The 21,667-nt window shown below is 43.8% G+C and overlaps 1 protein-coding gene across 1 annotated transcript in view; it reads right to left on the bottom strand.

Moving 5' to 3' along the window:
* Positions 1–21,120, bottom strand: part of LOC147606465 (uncharacterized) — a 32,666-nt gene extending 11,546 nt beyond the window's left edge. Inside the window, exons 1-2 of the mRNA XM_086791818.1 lie at positions 20,815–21,120; positions 19,416–20,499 (exon numbers count right to left, since the gene is read on the bottom strand). Coding sequence (XP_086647944.1) covers positions 19,416–20,386 — 971 coding nt within the window. The 5' untranslated portion in view covers positions 20,387–20,499; positions 20,815–21,120. The remainder of the gene's footprint in view (positions 1–19,415; positions 20,500–20,814) is intronic.
* Between the last annotated feature and the right edge of the window lie 547 nt (positions 21,121–21,667).

Here is a 21,667-nt window from a genome sequence, read left to right on the forward strand (position 1 = left end):
GAATATGGATGAGACAGATAAGTGATGGAAACAAAATCTCCAATATATTTGGACCAATAAATTGCCATTAACACACAGAGTTTTCCTTTGGTGATGCTTGGTTGAAGTGCTACCGGTTGGTGAAACTCTAGCCAAAAGAAGGATAGCTTCTACCGTGAGACTGTGTCTCATTTACTATGGGCTTGTTTGGATATCAAAAATTTCTTACTCAAATTATCTGTTTCTTTGTGAAACCGATCCCGTCAAGTGGGAAAGACTCCGTTGGACACCCACACGCTTAATAGCACAACTTTGAAACCACAAATTTGAAATGGACAACTTAATACAACTTGAAATTTAAATGAAATGAAATGGAAAGATGGACACCAGCACTGGGGCCGGAACGGGCCGACCCCCCCCTCAATATATGATATATTTATTGGGAGTATTTAATAAATACAATGCTCCATGGGTTCCAAGAACCAGATAATGTCCATGTACATATGAAAACAGTACCAAACAAATAGGCTCGAATTTCGATGTAGAAGCTCGAAGCAGAACGACCACTAGTGTGGTCCAATCGCTACGGTCCTGTGCTTTCACTGGACTCCGCAGAGAGCGCCTCACTGGTGTTCCGAGACCACGCACAAACAGGCGCTCTCGTACTAACGCCTGGCTCTCCCGATCTCAGCACCTTTGGACCGAGGTTTGCCAATATAGCTTGGACAACCCGGCACCGAACGGGTGTTGGCCGGGCGGGATGAATCCTTTATCAGATTTAAATATAAAATACTTTACTCAAATCTGAAAATCACTTACTTGTAGTTGGTTGATAGAAAACCAATACTTGTGGTATGCTGAAGCCACCCTTGTGAGGGACACCGAGACACAGCAGCCTGTCGAGGAAGAAGAGGGGTAGCTGCCTGTGGAGTAGATGTAGCCACCTGAAGACCGCCTGGCTACAACAAGTGCAGCCACCTTGTAGAAGGCACAGCCTCCTGTATGGAGAAGGGATCGCCTGCTTGGGAGGAGGAGTAGGCGCCTGCACGAGAAGAGGAGTAGCCCACTGAAGTTGGTCACACAGTCGCCTGCAGAAAGAAGGCAGCGTAACCTTGTAGTGAGGGTGGAGCTGGTGCAGTCGTTTGCTGGAAGTGGGCACACATCCACCTGCAAGGGGCAGCGCAGCCTTGCTAGAGATGAAACACACAGCCGCCTGTAGAGTAGACAGCCGTCAGCCTTATGGTGCAGCTTGAGAGATAGACAGCTGCCTGTGAAGAGCAGCAGTGTAGCCTGCACAACCTGTATGGAGGATGGAGCGCAGCCTAAGGAGAAAGGCCGCCTGTTGCTGCTGATGGACACTGCCTGCTGGCTGTAGCCGTCAGCTAGGGCTCAGTCGCTGTCTGTATGCAGAAACGCAGCCTTGCTAGAGGTGGCATGCGCAGCTTGAGAGAGGCAGAAGCGCAGCCTGAGAGAAGTAGAAGCGCATGTCGTTTTCTCTTTTTTTTTTTCTACGAAGGATGGTGGAAGAGCACGCCGATGGTGATGATCCACGCATGAAGAAGGGAACCTTTTTTTATTAAAAATGAAAGTGGAGTTTACTCCACGCTTGCATGTGGATGGGGAGTTTGGGTAGGTGCCCATGCCCACCCCCACACTCACTTAAGTGGGGCTCCCCACCTTGGCCCCTAAGTGGGTGCCCAAAGGGAGTGCCCACATTTAAGTGAATGTGAACACCTAACCTTATAAATTAAAAGGTTAGAATAAAATATTAAAAACTACTTGTGCAACATACTAACCACCTGTTCACATGCACCAAAACTCGTCAGAATACAGAGCAGACTTCACGACTCACTGGCAGGCGTCCCTGCTCAGTAAGTAACACGTCAAGCAGGCAAACACACAAATACATGTCATGCGAAAACAGTTTCAAACATGCAAAATATGTGTGCATGTGCAAATAGTAACATGGACATATCTCCCGTTCATGGAACAAGTACAAAATATCTGTCGGCACAAAACTGGCACGACATAAAAACATAAAAACCTGGTCTTCCTATGGAGTGACAGTCCCATAGGTAAGACACAGTTCCAGGCACGAGTCTCCCTATGGTGTGACAGTCCCATAGGCAAAACACGGCACGAATACTGGCTCTTCCATGGCGTGACAATCCCATGGGTCGAACACAGTCCAGGTCATACACGGGTGGCACTAGTCTGGCTCCCGTCCATACGACACCATCCTGCTAACACACGGGTGGCACCAGTCTGGCTCCCGTCCATGTCAGCAAAATACTGGCCTCTTCACATGAGACACTGGCCTGGCCTCAAGTGAACGAGACGCAAAAACTGGAGATGGACCAAATGGTCGGCCAATTGGTGACATCCCCCCGGGCTTCTAAAGAGTTGACCTCAACTGAAAAGCCTCAAGATATGCCTGCAACAATTGTGGATAATCTGCAAAATAATCCTCATTTACCCACTTGGCATCAATAGGCAAATAATTCTTAAACTTCACAAGGTATCTCCTGGAAAGCTTTCCTGCAGGTAGCTTTCTCTCCTTGTGAAAAACAATCTGTTCTGGCTGGAGGATCTCCTCAAGCTCTTCAATTTCTAGCGGATCTTCTGTGTGACAGGCTCATCAGGATCTGGCCCCACATATTTCCGAAATAGACTCACATGAAAAGCATTGTGAATCTTCCAATGACTAGGTAAAGCAAGCCTGTAGGACACTTCAGTGATCTTCTGAATCACCTTGAAGGGTCCATAATAGCGAGGAGAAAGCTTAGGATATGATCCTTCTCGTCCTGGAGTCTTCCGAAGCCTAGCCTTCTCAAATTTCAGCAATACCCAATCACCTTCTTTGACTTCCATGTCCCTTCTATGCTTGTCAGCAGCCATTTTATGCTTATCCTGAGATCTGGCAATGGCTGTCCGCACCTGACCAAAGACAACATCCAAGTCACAAACATATTCATCAGCTGCAAAAATCTCATCCTTTGTTCGAAGGATAGGTGGCAAGACCACTCTGCTATAAATAATCTCAAACGGAGCCTTTCCTGTGGAAGCATGGATCGTATTGTTGTAGGCAAACTCAACAAGTGGAAGATACTTCTCCCATGCACTCTTTTGATCTGCCACATAACATTTCAACAAATCCAACACGGCTGAATTTGCAGCTTCACTTTGGCCATCCGTTTGGGGATGATAAGCTGATGAAAACTCAAGCTTAGTACCCATATTATCAAACAAAGCCCTCCAAAATACGCTTGTAGTCCTGGGATCTCTATCCCCAACAATGGATTTAGGCATACCATGATGTTTGAAAATATTAGCAAGAAAAAGCTTTACCATATGATCAGCTTTGATGGTTTTCTTGACGGGCAAGAAGTGAGCTTGCTTGCTAAACCTGTCCACAATAGTCCAAATAGCATCATTCCCATGCTGGGATCTAGGTAAATCCATAATAAAATCCATCGTGATACTTTCCCAAGGTTGCGAGGGAATAGGCAATGGCTGAAGCAAACCTGGAGGCTTTTGCCTGTCAAATTTCACCTTTTGGCAAGTAATACATGCACGCACATAAGCCTCAATGTCTTTACGCATGCTTGGCCAAAAGAAGTACCTCTGAATCATGCGAGTAGTAGGCATAATACCTCTATGACCAGCATAAGGTGGAGCGTGACATTCGTCCATAACCTTTGGACGCAAATCCTTCACCACACATAGGCAATTATCCTTCATGAGATAACCCTCATTGATAACATAAGAGGCATGTGAATGACCAGCCATCAAATCAGTCCATATATGGCAAAAATCAGCATCCAAATGATACAAATCTCTCATAGCAGATAGATCTCCATGAGAGGCCACTGAGACTGCAGCAACATAAGGCCTCCTAGATAGTGCATCGGCCACCACATTTTTCTTTCCTGGAGTATGCACAATCTGAAAATGAAACATGGAAAGAAAGTTTGCCATTCTCATCTGCTTCTCTGAAAGCTTGGTTTGAGATAGAAAGTATCTCAAGCTTTGATGATCTGTCTTGACTACAAATTCAGCCCCAAGAAGGTAGTGTTTCCAAATCTTTAAGGCGTGAATTACAGCCAAGAGCTCTTTCTCATAGATATCCATATGAAGCTCAGCATCGTGCAAACGACGGCTCTCGTATGCAACTGCATGCCCTTCTTGATTTAGGACAGCTCCTATGCAATCACCACAAGCATCACATTCAACCACGAATGACTTGTGCAAGTCAGGAACAATCAATACTGGACCACATATGATCGCATGCTTGAGTTGCAAGAAAGCATCCTGTTCCTTTGAAGTCCATTTGAAAGCAGTTTTCTTCTTCGTGAGATCATGTAGAGGAGTAGCAATCATGGCGAAATGCCTTATGAAACGCCTGTAATACGAACATAATCCCAGAAAACTACGTACTTGATGTACGTTTTGCAATTCGGGCCAATTCCGAATAGTCTCTATCTTTGCAGGATCCATTGTAACTCCATCCTTGGATACAATATGTTCCAAATAATGAATCTCTGAAAGGAAAAACTCACTTTTCTTGGCATTGACGAAAAGTTTATGCTTCCGCAACTCTTCGAACACTGTGACCAAATGAGTTCTGTGTTCCTGCTCATTCTTGGAGAAAACCAAGATATCATCAAAGAAGACTCCTGTGAACTTGCGATGGGGTCGAAATATCCTATCCATCATACGATTAAAAGTGGCAGGAGCATTGGTGAGACCAAAAGGCATTACCAAGAATTCATATAATCCGAAGGCTGTCCTGAATGCAGTCTTATGGACATCTTGTAGTACCACGCGTATCTGGTGATAACCACTCTTCAAATCAAGTCTGCTAAAGCAAGCTGAGCCATCAAGCTTATCCAAGATATCATCAATACGTGGAATTGGGAATCTGTTCTTGATGGTAAGCTTGTTCAAAGCTCTATAGTCCACACACATACGGAATGATCCGTCCTTCTTTTGAACAAGAAGCACAGGAGAGCAGTAAGGTGAGGAACTGGGCTGAACCAAACCTTTCTCTAAAAGCTCGTTTACCTGCTTCATGATTTCTTCTTGTTGTGCAGCACTCACTCGGTATGCGGGTTTGTTAGGTGGAGAACTACCTGGCACAAGATCTATGCGGTGATCTTCGGGCCTTTGGGGAGGTAATTCACCTGGCAACGAGTCAGCAAAACAGTCGTTGAATGCATTAAGAAAATTCAGCCTATCATTAGACATAGCATCCACACTTTGATGATTTGGCACAAGACTATCACGCACAAAAACCAAGTACGTTGAAAGACTCTTTTTCATTGCTTTATTAATTTGGATGTGTGATACAACTGGGATAGAATCCCCTTCTTTGCCAGCATCAACAAAATGCATGCGGCCTTTATGCATAAAAGAAATCATATTGGACTTGTAGTCTTTGCGGGGCTCAAGCCTATGATGCCACGGCTTGCCCAACAATACATCACATCCATTCAGTGGAGCAACTAGGAAATGCTCATTATCAAGGTAGCCCTGGATATGGATACGCAACTTCCCTATCAAAGGGGTAACCTGCACCTCTTTACCAATAAATGCAACTTCGGCTTCAATCTGAGGTCCCATGTTTTCAACCTCAATACCCAATGCAGCTGCCATTTGCATAGAGATGAAATTGTCAGTTGCACAGTCATCAAACATGAATAGTGCGGGCTGATCCTTGATTTGCCCCCAAGCCTTGCAAACCATACGCTCTTTTGCATCATGACCTGTATTACCTTGCACATCAGGAACTGCATGAACATTTGCTTTGGTGTGCTTGTCCTCGTGCTTTGATTTGCGATCTGGGCATTGTCGGAACATGTGGTCTTTGCTACCACAAGAAAAGCATTTTCCATCCTTAGCATATTGCTCTCTTTGCTCCGGGGTTAAGCCGAATTTGTTCTTCCTTGGGCCCTGTTCTTTAGATGTGTTATTTTCAGCTTTACCACCCTTGTAGGACTCCCGGAAGTTCTTTTTAGGTGGCTGTCCACCCTTTTGCTGATTTGGGACAGCCTTGTCCTTCCCCTTTGAACCTCCTTGATCCTGCTTGATCTTGAGCACGAATTGCTCCGTAGCAAGAGCAGAAGCTGTGAGTTGTTGCAACGTATGTTTCGGGTGTAATTCAATACCCGATCTATATGCTGGTTGCAGTCCAGAACGAAACTTCCTCTTTCTTTCATCCTCTGTGATTTGCATGAAGGGAGTCACTTCCAGCAACACTTTCCAGAATTTGTTAACATACTGTTGCACACTCTCATTATCTTTTTGTTCTAGCCTGTCCCATTTTTGAGTGAGAGTTTGCTCTGCATTGGGTGGCAAGAACTGGGCATAAAATCTATCCTTGAATTCCTTCCAAGTAGAAATGGGATCCTTGGTGATCTTTTCAGTGATCCTACAATGAGCAGCAGTCCCTTTCAGAAACATGCTAGCATGGCGCACCTTTGATTTTTCTGTAAAGTCCTCATCGCTAAAAGCAATGTCGAACTGTGCCACAAACGCTAACACCTTAGAAGCATCATGTTCACCATGAAAGACATCAAATTTGACAGATTTATCACCTGCTTTGAATTCCTTGAGCTTCCTGGCATGAGGCTCATGGTCTTCTCTTTTTCTTTTCCCCTTATCCAACGGGGTAGCCCTATCTGCATGGGCTCCATGGGCCGTCATAGAAGCTTCATGGGGCACGGTGGCATGTGCTCCACGAACTCGAAACTCAGATGCATGTGACTTACCTGCATATGGCATTGTCTCTCCATGAGACAACTCAGAAGGCAAAATTTTTCTGGAAGTAGACCTGTCACCATGAGATACATATCTTGCATGCATGTGACTTTCATGCTCTCCATGAGCACTGGCATACATATATCTATCAGGCTTTGTGCCTTGTGGAGAGGATGCATGTCGAGAGGTGACAGTCACCTCTTCCTTTTGCATAAAAGATTTCAGCCTTTGGGATGCAGGATCTCCATGCTTCAAACGAGGTGGATTTCTGAATTTCAGCTCTCCGTCATCCCACTCTTTGATATCACCTTTGCGAAGGAGATAGGCAAGTGCCAACTCCCTTGGTTTCTTGCCCACTTCACGAGCCATTGATTCAAAAGTTACATCAACCATAGCATCAGCCTTCCTGGCTTCAATAGCACTTTGCAAATGTGGATCTTCATGCAAGAACTTTAACTCTTGCTCTTGAGCCTGCAAAAGTTTTCTCATATGTTCCATTTCAGCCCTCATAGCATCAGGCTCTTGTTCAAGCATAACTGTCTTTCCTGGAGACAGTTGACCCTTGGATTCACTATCAAGAACCCTTTGAAGGGGCTTGTGCCTACCACGCAGGGCATCAGACCCACGAGAAGCACTAGATGGACCCCTCGAATTTGGTACTTCCAAAGGGTTGCCTTGGCTGTCCATTGTGTTTTAAGTTTACTAAAAGCGGGCTGTCCAGTACACAGGTTCGTTTCCCCACTACGAAGAGGGAAACAACCGTGCTCTGATACCAATGAAATCGATCCCGTCAAGTGGGAAAGACTCCGTTGGACACCCACACGCTTAATAGCACAACTTTGAAACCACAAATTTGAAATGGACAACTTAATACAACTTGAAATTTAAATGAAATGAAATGGAAAGATGGACACCAGCACTGGGGCCGGAACGGGCCGACCCCCCCCTCAATATATGATATATTTATTGGGAGTATTTAATAAATACAATGCTCCATGGGTTCCAAGAACCAGATAATGTCCATGTACATATGAAAACAGTACCAAACAAATAGGCTCGAATTTCGAAGTAGAAGCTCGAAGCAGAACGACCACTAGTGTGGTCCAATCGCTACGGTCCTGTGCTTTCACTGGACTCTGCAGAGAGCGCCTCACTGGTGTTCCGAGACCACGCACAAACAGGCGCTCTCGTACTAACGCCTGGCTCTCCCGATCTCAGCACCTTTGGACCGAGGTTTGCCAATATAGCTTGGACAACCCGGCACCGAACGGGTGTTGGCCGGGCGGGATGAATCCTTTATCAGATTTAAATATAAAATACTTTACTCAAATCTGAAAATCACTTACTTGTAGTTGGTTGATAGAAAACCAATACTTGTGGTATGCTGAAGCCACCCTTGTGAGGGACACCGAGACACAGCAGCCTGTCGAGGAAGAAGAGGGGTAGCTGCCTGTGGAGTAGATGTAGCCACCTGAAGACCGCCTGGCTACAACAAGTGCAGCCACCTTGTAGAAGGCACAGCCTCCTGTATGGAGAAGGGATCGCCTGCTTGGGAGGAGGAGTAGGCGCCTGCACGAGAAGAGGAGTAGCCCACTGAAGTTGGTCACACAGTCGCCTGCAGAAAGAAGGCAGCGTAACCTTGTAGTGAGGGTGGAGCTGGTGCAGTCGTTTGCTGGAAGTGGGCACACATCCACCTGCAAGGGGCAGCGCAGCCTTGCTAGAGATGAAACACACAGCCGCCTGTAGAGTAGACAGCCGTCAGCCTTATGGTGCAGCTTGAGAGATAGACAGCTGCCTGTGAAGAGCAGCAGTGTAGCCTGCACAACCTGTATGGAGGATGGAGCGCAGCCTAAGGAGAAAGGCCGCCTGTTGCTGCTGATGGACACTGCCTGCTGGCTGTAGCCGTCAGCTAGGGCTCAGTCGCTGTCTGTATGCAGAAACGCAGCCTTGCTAGAGGTGGCATGCGCAGCTTGAGAGAGGCAGAAGCGCAGCCTGAGAGAAGTAGAAGCGCATGTCGTTTTCTCTTTTTTTTTTTCTACGAAGGATGGTGGAAGAGCACGCCGATGGTGATGATCCACGCATGAAGAAGGGAACCTTTTTTTATTAAAAATGAAAGTGGAGTTTACTCCACGCTTGCATGTGGGTGGGGAGTTTGGGTAGGTGCCCATGCCCACCCCCACACTCACTTAAGTGGGGCTCCCCACCTTGGCCCCTAAGTGGGTGCCCAAAGGGAGTGCCCACATTTAAGTGAATGTGAACACCTAACCTTATAAATTAAAAGGTTAGAATAAAATATTAAAAACTACTTGTGCAACATACTAACCACCTGTTCACATGCACCAAAACTCGTCAGAATACAGAGCAGACTTCACGACTCACTGGCAGGCGTCCCTGCTCAGTAAGTAACACGTCAAGCAGGCAAACACACAAATACATGTCATGCGAAAACAGTTTCAAACATGCAAAATATGTGTGCATGTGCAAATAGTAACATGGACATATCTCCCGTTCATGGAACAAGTACAAAATATCTGTCGGCACAAAACTGGCACGACATAAAAACATAAAAACCTGGTCTTCCTATGGAGTGACAGTCCCATAGGTAAGACACAGTTCCAGGCACGAGTCTCCCTATGGTGTGACAGTCCCATAGGCAAAACACGGCACGAATACTGGCTCTTCCATGGCGTGACAGTCCCATGGGTCGAACACAGTCCAGGTCATACACGGGTGGCACTAGTCTGGCTCCCGTCCATACGACACCATCTTGCTAACACACGGGTGGCACCAGTCTGGCTCCCGTCCATGTCAGCAAAATACTGGCCTCTTCACATGAGACACTGGCCTGGCCTCAAGTGAACGAGACGCAAAAACTGGAGATGGACCAAATGGTCGGCCAATTGGTGACACTTTGGCTGCCAAATTTCCAAGATGTTGCTTCTTCAAGCAATTCTAGATCTTTGGGAGATATCACCAAAGACTGCCTGATTATGCAAGTTTCCTTGCTTGGAGTTTAGCAATCCATTTCAATACTTCAAACTTTAAAGAGATGAGAGAGAGAGATATGAGAACTGTACACCAGATTGGGTCCCGAATTACCCACTGAAGGGCCCCCTATCTCGATAACGAGATAGTTGTCATGTGCATCACAGATGCCATGGACATTCTCAGGGCTAGATCCAAAAGAGGCAAACAGATAAAGACCATGAACCAGTAGAAGATAGGTAGAACCAGAATGTAGGAGCTTCAGGTGTAGCATCTGAGGTGGACATGGAGCAGGACTTGGAGCAAGAAGCAGTCGGCTGGTTCCAGAAAGGACTGTCGGCTGCAGGACAAGAGATGAGTCGGCTGGTTGCAGAAGGTGTCGGCTGCCCATAGCCATGGTCGGCTGACCCAGCACATAGGGGCAGCAGCAGGCGCATCATGGACAAGTAGATCATCCAGTCGGGCAGCGTTTATGGACATGGAACTGGCTGACCAGCAGTCGGCCAGCATAAAAAGGGGTCCAAGACCCATATAAAAAGGCCCCCTTGCTCTATGTTGTAGTCATTCAATCCCACTAGGGGTTTGGATCCTTAGAGGTCCCATGGGGGACAGATTTTGGTGTTAACCACCTTTTTATGTAAGGCAACCCATGGCTGCAGATTAAGGTACCTTTTTGTACCATAGAATATACTGAATTTTCCAGCACCTCTCTCTCTCTCCTCTCTCTCTATACCTGCGTTTTTGCATCAAATGGTTCTCAAGAGTGTTTAGGGCTGAAAATAGACACCCAAAGCTTCCGCGTGTTACATTGGTATCAGAACATCAGGCTCAGCAAAGCTAAACACTGATTCAGTCCCAGATGATGGTGTACAGGTCCAAGGTACAGGAAAGTACACGGATTCGAAGCCCAAGGCAAGAACACAGATCGGGAAGAACTCCCAGGAGGTTTGTTGGTGGTGTTCCACAGTGCCAGATGGGGATGGCAGTTCCGTGAGCCAGATAGGTTCTCAGGTAACGGTCCCAAGGGAGGTTGATCCTCCAAGGGTGATGTGAGAGTGCCAGACTCAGTTCCAGGAATGAAGACCAAGACGGTGTTCAGAGTCAGGGCAGGAATGGATTGTGGACTAGAGGAAGACCAGATGCATAGATCTTCATCAGAGACAGAGTGGTTTGGAGAACAAGCCGGGTTTTCAGAGAAAACGGTTGCCAAGGATGGATGATGACAGAGGGACTTCGGGACAGGATTGGGATGATGACAGTCATCCAAGAGCAGGTTGGATTCCCGTCATCAAGTTTAGCAGAGGGGGATGTCATGTGCATCACAGATGCCATGGACATTCTCAGGGCTAGATCCAAAAGAGACAAACAGATAAAGACCATGAACCAGTAGAAGATAGGTAGAACCAGAATGTAGGAGCTTCAAGTGTAGCATCTGAGGTGGACATGGAGCAGGACTTGGAGCAAGAAGCAGTCGGCTGGTTCCAGAAAGGACTGTCGGCTGCAGGACAAGAGATGAGTCGGCTGGTTCCAGAAGGTGTCGGCTGCCCATAGCCATGGTCGGCTGACCCAGCACATAGGGGCAGCAGCAGGCGCATCATGGACAAGTAGATCATCCAGTCGGGCAGCGTTTATGGACATGGAAGTTTGGAACTGGCCGACCAGCAGTCGGCCAGCATAAAAAGGGGTCCAAGACCCATATAAAAAGGCCCCCTTGCTCTATGTTGTAGTCATTCAATCCCACTAGGGGTTTGGATCCTTAGAGGTCCCATGGGGGACAGATTTTGGTGTTAACCACCTTTTTATGTAAGGCAGCCCATGGCTGCAGATTAAGGTACCTTTTTGTACCATAGAATATACTGAATTTTCCAGCACCTCTCTCTCTCTCCTCTCTCTCTATACCTGCGTTTTTGCATCAGATGGTTCTCAAGAGTGTTTAGGGCTGAAAATAGACACCCAGAGCTTCCGCGTGTTACAATAGTATTTGCTTTATTTCTTTAGAGAGAATGACTGTAGACTGTAGATAAGCCAAACGCAAGATCTCGGAGGATCGGAGAGTGGCTGATTTGTACACTGCTGTAGAAACACCTCGATGACCTGATCTCGAGCCTATGCACTCTTCCCAAGGGCATGAGGAAGGGCTGCACACCTGAGGCTGAGAGAAGAAGAAGGTGAACTGTTCTACACTATGTTAGAATGCTGAAAACACTTATGAATGCTGTGTTACCTTCACCAGATGACTGCTGCATGTATGGATGATGCACAGAAGGCTGGACACTGATGCAAACAGCAAATTCAGGGCTGGAAACTGTTGTAGACTAAATCTTCAGGGCTGGAAACTGTTGTGGACAAAAACGCAATCCTGTAGAGATGCTGTTGGACTGAAACGCATGAGAAACAGAGGCTGCAGACTGCTGCTGTACGGCTGGACAGAAAACGCAGGACTGCTGTACGGCTGGGCAAAAACGCAGGACTGCTGTACTGTTTGCTGTTTGCTGGCGTTGAACTGGGCTGATTTGGATGCTGAATCTGGGCCTGAATTGATGCTGAATCAGGGCTGAATGGATGCTGAAGGCAGGCGCCTAGGGCTGACTGAAGCTATGGTTTCTCAAGGGGCTGAAGAAGCAAGCTTATGGGCTCTACGACTGGATTAGTCTAGGGCTGAAAGCAAGGGTGCTCCTAGGGCTGAGGAGGAGAGCTCTTAGCACAATGAAGACTGAATGAATAACTAAGCTCTATGCAAGCCTATTTATACTAACTGGAGGTTGGTCATTTAATAAAGTTTTATATTTATAAATGCCCAATAATGCAAATAATGCTAAATAAATACTAATAAATATGGAAAAAATACCAAATAAATCCCAGTAAATTCCCTAAGGCTTCGGGGATGTTCTAAATGATGCACAAGCATATGAATGCATATTATGCAGGATGCAAAGTGCTTTCTGATGCAAACCCTAAGGCTTCTACTGACTCTACATGCATGAATGATTCTCTCCAAGTGGGTTAAGGGACTTGACTGACTGACCCACCCGCTAAGGCTGAGGAATGACCTACGTAGCTCGTGCCTAACTTATCCTGGACTGAGGATGTACAATGGGGTCACGGCGTACGACAATTATCATCCTATTGGGTTCTAAAACTGTACAACTGCTGCACTTCTGATGATGAGCCATCTTGTCACCATGCACTGAGTGCAGAGTGCATGTGACATAGGTTGGGTTGGCTCGAAACAGATTCAAGGGTAAGGGAAGGAGAGGACGAGGAAGGTCTACATGTGCAATGCCTAGAACATAAGACCAAAATAATCTTATTGAATTTCATGACAACCAATGTGTTGGACCTCCTAGTGACTTGGCCAGGAGATAATATTCATCAACACATAGGCCCTGCAAGGACTGTTACATGCGGAAGCTTGGACAGGAATTTGTTAACTATGCTAGAGCAATGATTACCACTCTTTAATTCAGATTTCAACAGGAGATAGTGAATGAGAGAGAGACAAAAAGAGTACACTAGATTGGGTCCCCACCTTCCGAAGAACAAGACTAGCTGTCTGCAATCTCCCCTCGGCTCCCTCTGACCTGTGAACAGCATCCTAAAGGCTTGTGTTAGCTTCTACTAGCACCTATGATGCTGTGTTTTGCTGCATACAGCAGGTCACCTGGTGCTTGACCACTTTCTCCTTACGTTTCTGCCTGGGGCTGCTCCTTAGCCAACACTCCAAAGCCTACGGCCATGCAAGGTGGGTATTATATGCACATTATGTGTGCATATATTAGGAGGCTAACCCACATTAGGCTTGTGAGCATGGGAACATGGGAACAAGCTCTAGTGGAGCATGGGTTAGGAGGACTAACCTTAAGGGTTAGGGTTAGGGTCAGGCATCCAAGGGTCACACATGGGAGATGGAGAGTCAAGAGTCACTTGAGGACCCTCCTGTATAATAGGGGCATGGGACACACTCAAGGGAGGCTAAGGCTGTGTTATCTTGAGGCTAGGTTATGATATGATGTTCTCTTGTATAGAGGATTATATCTACTCACCTACCATTTCACACTTAGCTACATACTACTCGATTGGAGTTATACCTCTTGATGGTATGGACATCAAGGTAAAGGTATGATGTACTTCATTATAATTCATGTGTGTATCCCTTGGGCTCGGGGATGGTCGGGTGAATGAGTTTATGCATAACAATTATCTAGAGAGATCTTAGGGTTTTAACAGTGGTATTAGAGCAATCTCTAGTTAATTGTTGTTATTTTTTCTTTCTTATTGTAATTTTTGATATTTTTTTAAGTAAATTTTAATATTTACTAAATAAAAATGTTATTTTGTTGATTTGTGTTGATGACTTGCACGTGGATCGTCGATATGGCGGTTGGAACGCGTATTTCTTCTATTCAATGGGCAAATCGACGTTGCGGGGAAATTCCGTGAGTTTAATGCTATTTTTTGTGGTTTAAAATAAGCATTAATGAAAATTTTTACCAAAATACCACATATTTTATTGTGGATATTTTTTGTAGAATAATGTTACACGCGGAAGCTCTGGGAGTCTTCTTTCAGTCCTAAACACTCTTGGAAAAACATCTGATGCAAAACGTAGATATAGAGAGAGTAGAGAGAGAGATGTGTGCTGGAAATTCAGTATATTCATATGGTACAAAAAGGTACCCTAATCTACAACCATGGGCTGCCTTATAAAAAAGGTGGTAACACACCAAAATAGTCCTAATGCTGGACCCACTCCCTAGTGGAGTGAATGACTCAATCTATGAGCACACTTGGCTATTTATATGGGTCTTGGACACTTGGTATGCTGGGGTCGGCCAGTCATAAATGCATTAAATGCTTTAACGCAACCGACTGGTCCTCCTCCTTGTGCCTGCTCTACTGTCCCTGTCCTCTGGTTCAGCCGACCACTTCGGTGAGCAGCCGATAGCCTGTGTGCAGCCAACAACACCTGTCCTGCAGCCAACAGCCATCTGATCTTCAGCCTGCTCTCCACGTTTTTCTCCAGTCTACACTGCCAAAAGTGCTCTATCATCCTGGTTCTACCTGGTTCATACTCTTTATCTGGCTGCCTCTTTTGGATCAACACCTGAAAATGTCCATGGCATTTATCATGCACATGACAAATAAATTCTCTGATTTTCTACAATTTTTAGGAATTTTTTTCTTTTTTTTGAGCATTTTTATGGTTAAAAATATATTTTTTATACATTTTTGCATGTTTTTCCGTGGGTATGCTATCAAATTTCTACCGATTTTCTGCTGAAATGCAGTAGGGGACAGCATGTTGATGCATGGAATGCTCTCTCGTGTGCGTGGAACCCTCTTCGCCTCTCAATTCTAATTTTTCTTTCTTTTTTTCTCTCCCGCGTGTTGTGAACGCCTCTTAATAGGCACAAGTTGATTAATTTTTTAATAATACTTAACTTTTAATTGTAATTAATCAAATGTTAATTAAATGGTTAATCCTCCTCTCTGATTACAAAGAAGAAGAAAGTGAAGAGAGAATGGAATGGAGAAGAAGGAGAGGAGAGAGGAGAGAGAACTCCCTCTCTGTTTTTCGCGCGCGTAGGGGAGGGGGAGAGAGAGAGGTTTCGTTGCAGGCAGCCAACGAAAAAACGCCACCTCCTTGAAATCGTTTTCTTTTTTAATTTAAGCTTAAAAAGGTTTTATTAAAGCTTTTTATTAATTCAAAACAATGAGTTTTTTTTAATTTTAAAAAAAGCTTTTCAAAAAAGCTTGAAAAAAATAGAGCAAATTTGACATTTGAGAAGAAAAAAAAATCTCTGAAAAATTCTGAATTTATCCCTCTGGAAATTTTCTCTTGGAACCTTTTGACTTTTCCTCTCCCGGAAAACCTGTTGGCTTTCCGAATTCCGAAAAATCTTTTGATCTTTCGGATTCCGGAAACTTTTGACCTTTCACATTCCGATTTTTTTTTGTCTTTTCATTTTCCCGAAACTGTTGGCTTTCTGTATTCCGGGAAAACCGTTGGGATTCCGAAATTTTTTGACCGTTCGTATTCTAAATGCGTTCGGGATTAATTAAAAATTTCAAAAAATTCTTGAAAATTAGTGAAAAATTAGACAAAGGTTATTTTAAATTTCTGAAAAATGCGGAGTTGGTGATTGGCATGTGGCGTGTCCATTCGGACGCCCGTGACCATTCAAATTTCTTTAAAATATATTTTTGAAAATTAAAAAATCCATTTAAATTGTAAATTTTCATTGGATTTGAGAATTATCGGACGGAATTGAAAATTTCGTGAACGATGGAATTTTCAGGAAAAATTAGGAATATTCTAAAAATTATTTTTAGAAATCTTGAAAATTGATATTTTTCAAAATATCAATGGTATTTTAGCAAATCTATTTGCTGAAAATTTTTTGAAAAAATAAAGGTTTGAAATGCCATAAGATAGGTTTAGTGAAATTCAAAATTATCGTATTTTTAGGCCCTATTAAATTAGAAAAAATTAGAAAAAAAATCATGATAATTCTTTTTCTCAAGAATTTAATATTTTCAAGAGTTATTTAATATTGAAGTACGTTTTCTCGTGCTGACATTAGATAGATGCGGATTATTCACATATTATTAATACGATTATACCTCGTATTAGTACATATTTCTGTTTAGATTAATTCTGAACGATATTTTCATGATTTTTTACCATTGTTTAGCCATTCTTTTTGGACATGTTCCTTAATTTCTTCAATGATGGCTAGAATCTATGTTCAAAGTGTGTCTCACCTTTGACACCTTTCCATGATAATTTATTTTACACTTTTTTAAGTGTGGTCTATGCTTAATTTCTTTAGCCTAAGACAAATTCTATCATAGGTTAGTTGATCGGTTTGTTTTGGTGGATTTTATTGGATGTTTTTCAAGTTTTATATCGACTCATCAGGTTCTAGGTTCTGCCTAGATCCCTTGTACCTAGGGATTTTTTAATGAGTATTACACATGTGTTTCACTTGCTTACTTTGGAGTTTTGCTTGAACGACACCACGTTCATATACTCCGGATTGATGAGTTTGCCACCAATTTTAGTGCTTTTTTTGGCATGATTAATGACCATTAGATGGCATGCATTGATTTTTACAATCAACTATGGTTTTCATGGATTCGAGGAGCTTCTATGCTTTTATCCATGGTTTATAAGGATCTTTTGATCTTTTGGATAAAATCATGTGCTTTGAAGGTAGCATTTGCCTTCATTTTTTGCACTTAATTTTGGAGTATATTGCTTGTACTTTTGTACATATTCCAACTTGGATACCTAGTTGCTTATGTATCTAGGTGAGTTATTTTTCTACCCTAGCTTTAGTGTGTCTATTGGGTAGTTATCGTTAGAAAGGTGCCAATAATTCAATTTCTTTTCTAATGATATACTCGGAAAGTGTTATTCCTTGATGTGGTCTTAGGAATATAGAGACAGGTTTTAGTATGTGAAAGTCTGGGATAAGGTCATCTTATTCCTTTTATACAGGATTTTATTCATATTTCCTATATGGCATACTAAGGAGTTTCAAATTAATAACGTATGTATGGGTGGTATCATGGTGGTATGGGACGCTAGCGATCCCTCATATATTATCTTATGGAATAATTTGGGCTCAGGATTGTTGCTTTGCTTACATCACTTAGCATATTGACCTAAATATTCAAAGACAATCTCATTTTCTGAATTCATTTAAAGTTATTGTGTGGGCATTCTCTAGATAAACTTCTTTTATCTATAGCCTGCATGTATTGATGAGTGTAATCTCGTCAACATTTTCACTTGAAATCTGTTTCTTTAGAGTTCAACGAGTTTATCTTGTTGTGTTCGGATTAAGGAAATTTGGATTTTTCTTTTGTTGGCATTTCTTTCTCTAGTTCTGTACTTTAGGTGATTTATACAGCCAACTTGATGGTTTACGGATAGACATATGTGACTTATCGAGACATTGATGACTCTCTATGTTGATATGGGTAACTCAGGACGCCAATAATTCCATGATCAGATGTGGGATACATCGAGCCGCCGATGGATACCTGGTTCCTGCTGTTATAATGCCATGTTTTCCTACTTTATTCCGAATGGTTTACAACAAGGAAACTAAGTATGAATTCCTCTGATCATCCAATTTCTCACATGGCATGATATCTTACTAGGCATGGTTATCTTTCAAATACAGGGACTAGGACAAGATCGATAAAAACTGGGAGTCGCTTGAGATTGTTCAACGCAGTTCTCTTTCTTTTCATTGCAAGAGTGCAATGTTTTAAGAGAGGGGAAGTATGTTATATGCACATTATGTGTGCATATACTAGGAGGCTAACCCACATTAGGCTTGTGAGCATGGGAACAAGCTCTAGTAAAGCATGGGTTAGAACTAACCTTAAGGGTTAAGGTTAGGATCAGGCATCCAAAGGTCACACATGGGAGATGGAGAGTCAAGAGTCACTTGAGAGCCCTTCTATATAATAGGGGCATGGGACACACTCAAGGGAGGCTAAGGCTATGTTATCTTGAGGCTGGGTTATGATATGATGTTCTCTTGTATATAGAGGATTATATCTACTCACCTACCATTTCACACTATAGCTACATGCTACTCGATTGGAGTTATACCTCTTAATGGTATGGGACATCGAGGTAAAGGTATGATGTACTTCATTATAATTTATGTGTGTATCCCTTGGGCTCGAGGGTGGTTGGGTGGATGAGTTTATGCCTGATTTATGCAAAAATAATTATCTAGAGAGATCTTAGGGTTTTAAGAGTGGGAGATGATGATCATTGCAAAGGGCTGAAACACCCTTTTTAAAGGTGCTTAACAATTCAAGACTGGCCGTCCAGGAGTCGGGCTGCCCCATGCACAAGTCGTGAAGATAAAATTGCCTATTTTTACCTTTTTATCCACACATTTCACATGTGGGCAGACCCTTAACCTTGGTGCCTAATCTTGGGCAGCCTCCTAGGTCCATGGCCCCCCTCTTTTGGCAGACCCTCGGGATGCCTACAGCCCATAGCCACTTTGGATGTTTCCAAAAATCCTTGGTGCTGCTAGTACCATCCTTGACAGGCATAGAGCTAATATGACTGACCAACACTCATGGGAACCCCCAAAACCCAACAAAAATACCAAGAAATTCATAGCCGGGAAATTCGTTAATTGCATCTTGACTATCCTCCAAGAGCTACCTTTCTCAAAACATTCCATCCTCCTGATGAGCATCTTTATGATAGTCTAGAACTACTTCATTTCATAACCAACCTTCTGAGTGAGATCCTCTAGCAACACCAAGTCCTCCGTTGGAAACGAGACTCGCTCCAACCCCCATTGCCTCTTGCAGTCTACATAAAATATTGAATGAATCCTCACCCTTGCCCCTGGGTGGCAACCATTTTTAAGACAAGTTCATTGACACCAAGATCACATAATAAAACCCACAAAACCTAAAAGAAATTTTATACACTCTTCAAGTCTTCTCCACTTGAGAATCTTAAACCGTCCAACAGGACTCACACACTCAAGTGCTCAATGTGAATTCACATTTGGCATTGCTCTGTCTTGAGCTCTGCAAAGTTCTCCCTTGCAAATCACAGCATCTCTTATTGCTTATGCAAAAAGTTAGAGGTTAAACTGCACATCATTTCTACATGCAACTAACTTGACACAAAATGTTACCTGCTACACTGTTGGCAAAAACGCTGTTCCAGGCTTGCAACCACCACTTTTCCAGCTTTAGAATGTGGCTCACAAACTTTGTGCCTGCGATGATAATCTTTGGCAGAAGTGAGGTCTAGTTTGCATCCTTCGACTTGACAGCGGGGTATTTGTGATCCAGCCGCCCCTGCCCGGGCCTTCTTGGGACCAGATTTAGGTTTCTGGATTGCTTTGGCTGCTGTGGCTGTTGTAACATCTTGAGAATATGTCCGCTTGCCCAAATGCAGACCGGTAAGAGAATCACCCGAGCCAGCTGAGCCCGTGCCGGTGCTACTGTGTTGCTCTTTTATGAAATGTGTCTTAGTACCATCTGAGGTATTTCCAACACTCATTTCCAGATGATGTTTCATTGCAACAAGAAGGTCCTTCTTTTTGGAGTGCTCAGCTGTGTGATGCTTGTCCCACCCCAAGCTTGGCTGCTGACTTCCTAGCTCCAAAAATCCTGTGTTTCCATGTTCAGCCCTTCTCCAACTATCAAGAACTCCCTTTTGCACTACATTCCCTGGGCTCCCAGCACCACCATCATTATTGCAACCAATGAAAGATCCATTGCCTGTGCAGGTGGTAACAATGGGCGGCCTTCCCTGCCCCACAGAAGCAACATTACTGTGTCCAACCGTGCCACTAGAAGCCATTCCATTGTGTATCTTTGCCATAACAGAGCCCACACTTCTGTGGACGAGTGGGCTCCCATGCCCAGCTACATCTGATGTACCATGTATGGTCGAAGAAGTAGGGCCTGTTCTAGGCACAACAGGGCCCACATCTCTGCTGCTGTGAGGAGGGCCCCCATGCCCAGCTAGACAGGGCTCAGTGTAACTCGGCCGACTGTTTCCGGTTGACTTGCAGAAATCGCTCCCACCCACATGGCCTGGTAAGAAATATGCTTCGGCATCCCAGTCCCAAGGGAAAGAATTAGGATCCCAGGCCATGCATAATCTCTCACTGCATGTAGCGGAGAATCACCAACTTTGGATATGCCCCGCCGCATAACCAAGTGTGTCCACGAAAATGTGCAAGGACCTTCAATGGCATAGGGGGAGACCTGATGGGAAGCCACAGCAAGGTTAGGAAAATTGTACATAATATGGGCACAACATACTAGAAAAACAATGAAGGAGGGCAGCCCAAAGCTGGGGGAAAGATGTATGGAAAATGCGTGATACATTCAGAAGGGGAATGCAAAGATGAATGCAGTGAGGGGAAGAAGAACCATGCCCTCGAAGGGCTTCTGCCTCAATGCAACCTTGCAAAAAAAACAAACAGAACCCAATTCTTTTCCCCAAAAAATAAACAGAACCCAATTCTTTTCGCAATAAAATAAACAGAACCCAATTTTTTAAAATTCAAAACTACCCACGTTCTGAGGTCACCCAAAGGAATCTTTAGCGCAGTTGATAAGCTTCATGTTGTGCTACTGGTTTTGAAAGAACGTGCAGACCTTAAGCCATATTTCTACTGTGTTGTGTGAGAGGGGAGGTGGGCGTTTGCTGTGAAGGAGAAAGCCAACTGAAATGAAATGAAATGAAAAGGAAATGAAATGCCCATCTACTAGCAGCTGACTGTTATTAGATTCTCTCTCCCACACAGCTCACAGGCTCAGCTTAAAGCCTGCCGATTCCCAAGCATGGACCCCGTCCGGACAAACACCACTCTGTTCCGTAATACCGGTTTACCTCAAAACCAGCTTTTAGAAAACCGCTCGGCCTCTGTGGCAACTTCTTGCTGGCTAGAGGCTGCCACCATTTGTTTACATTAATGTGCATTCTGTCTACATAGATACCTCAAATTTTTAGAACTAATTTCTGAAAAAAAATTCTAGTAACATGTCCTTATGCTAATTGTTTCTGCACACATTCTTTCGGGATAGGGTTGTTTTTACACACATTCTTCTGAGGTAGGGTTGATTTTTGACATCCGTTTCGAGCATTTTAGGTTGTTTCAGGGTTGCATTGACCTTGACTTATGATTTTTGACTGGTAGCATTGCTCGTTAGATATCAAAATCACCCATCACTACTATTGCACGTTGATATGAAAGTTAATGAAAGACAGCTCTAGCTTAAAGTTCGAATTTTGGTCAGAAAATTAAGATTCTAGTGTATGTTTTTTTAGGAAACTCATGGTGTACACGTACGAAGTTGAAGTTTTTCTCGTGGTGGTAAACATGTCAATTTCTTCATCACAAAACAAGCCTAGATAGCATTAACAGCT

Source organism: Cibotium barometz, chromosome 57 (genome assembly GCF_041138505.1).
Source record: "Cibotium barometz isolate CiBa-2024 chromosome 57, ASM4113850v1, whole genome shotgun sequence".
Taxonomy (NCBI): domain Eukaryota; kingdom Viridiplantae; phylum Streptophyta; class Polypodiopsida; order Cyatheales; family Cibotiaceae; genus Cibotium; species Cibotium barometz.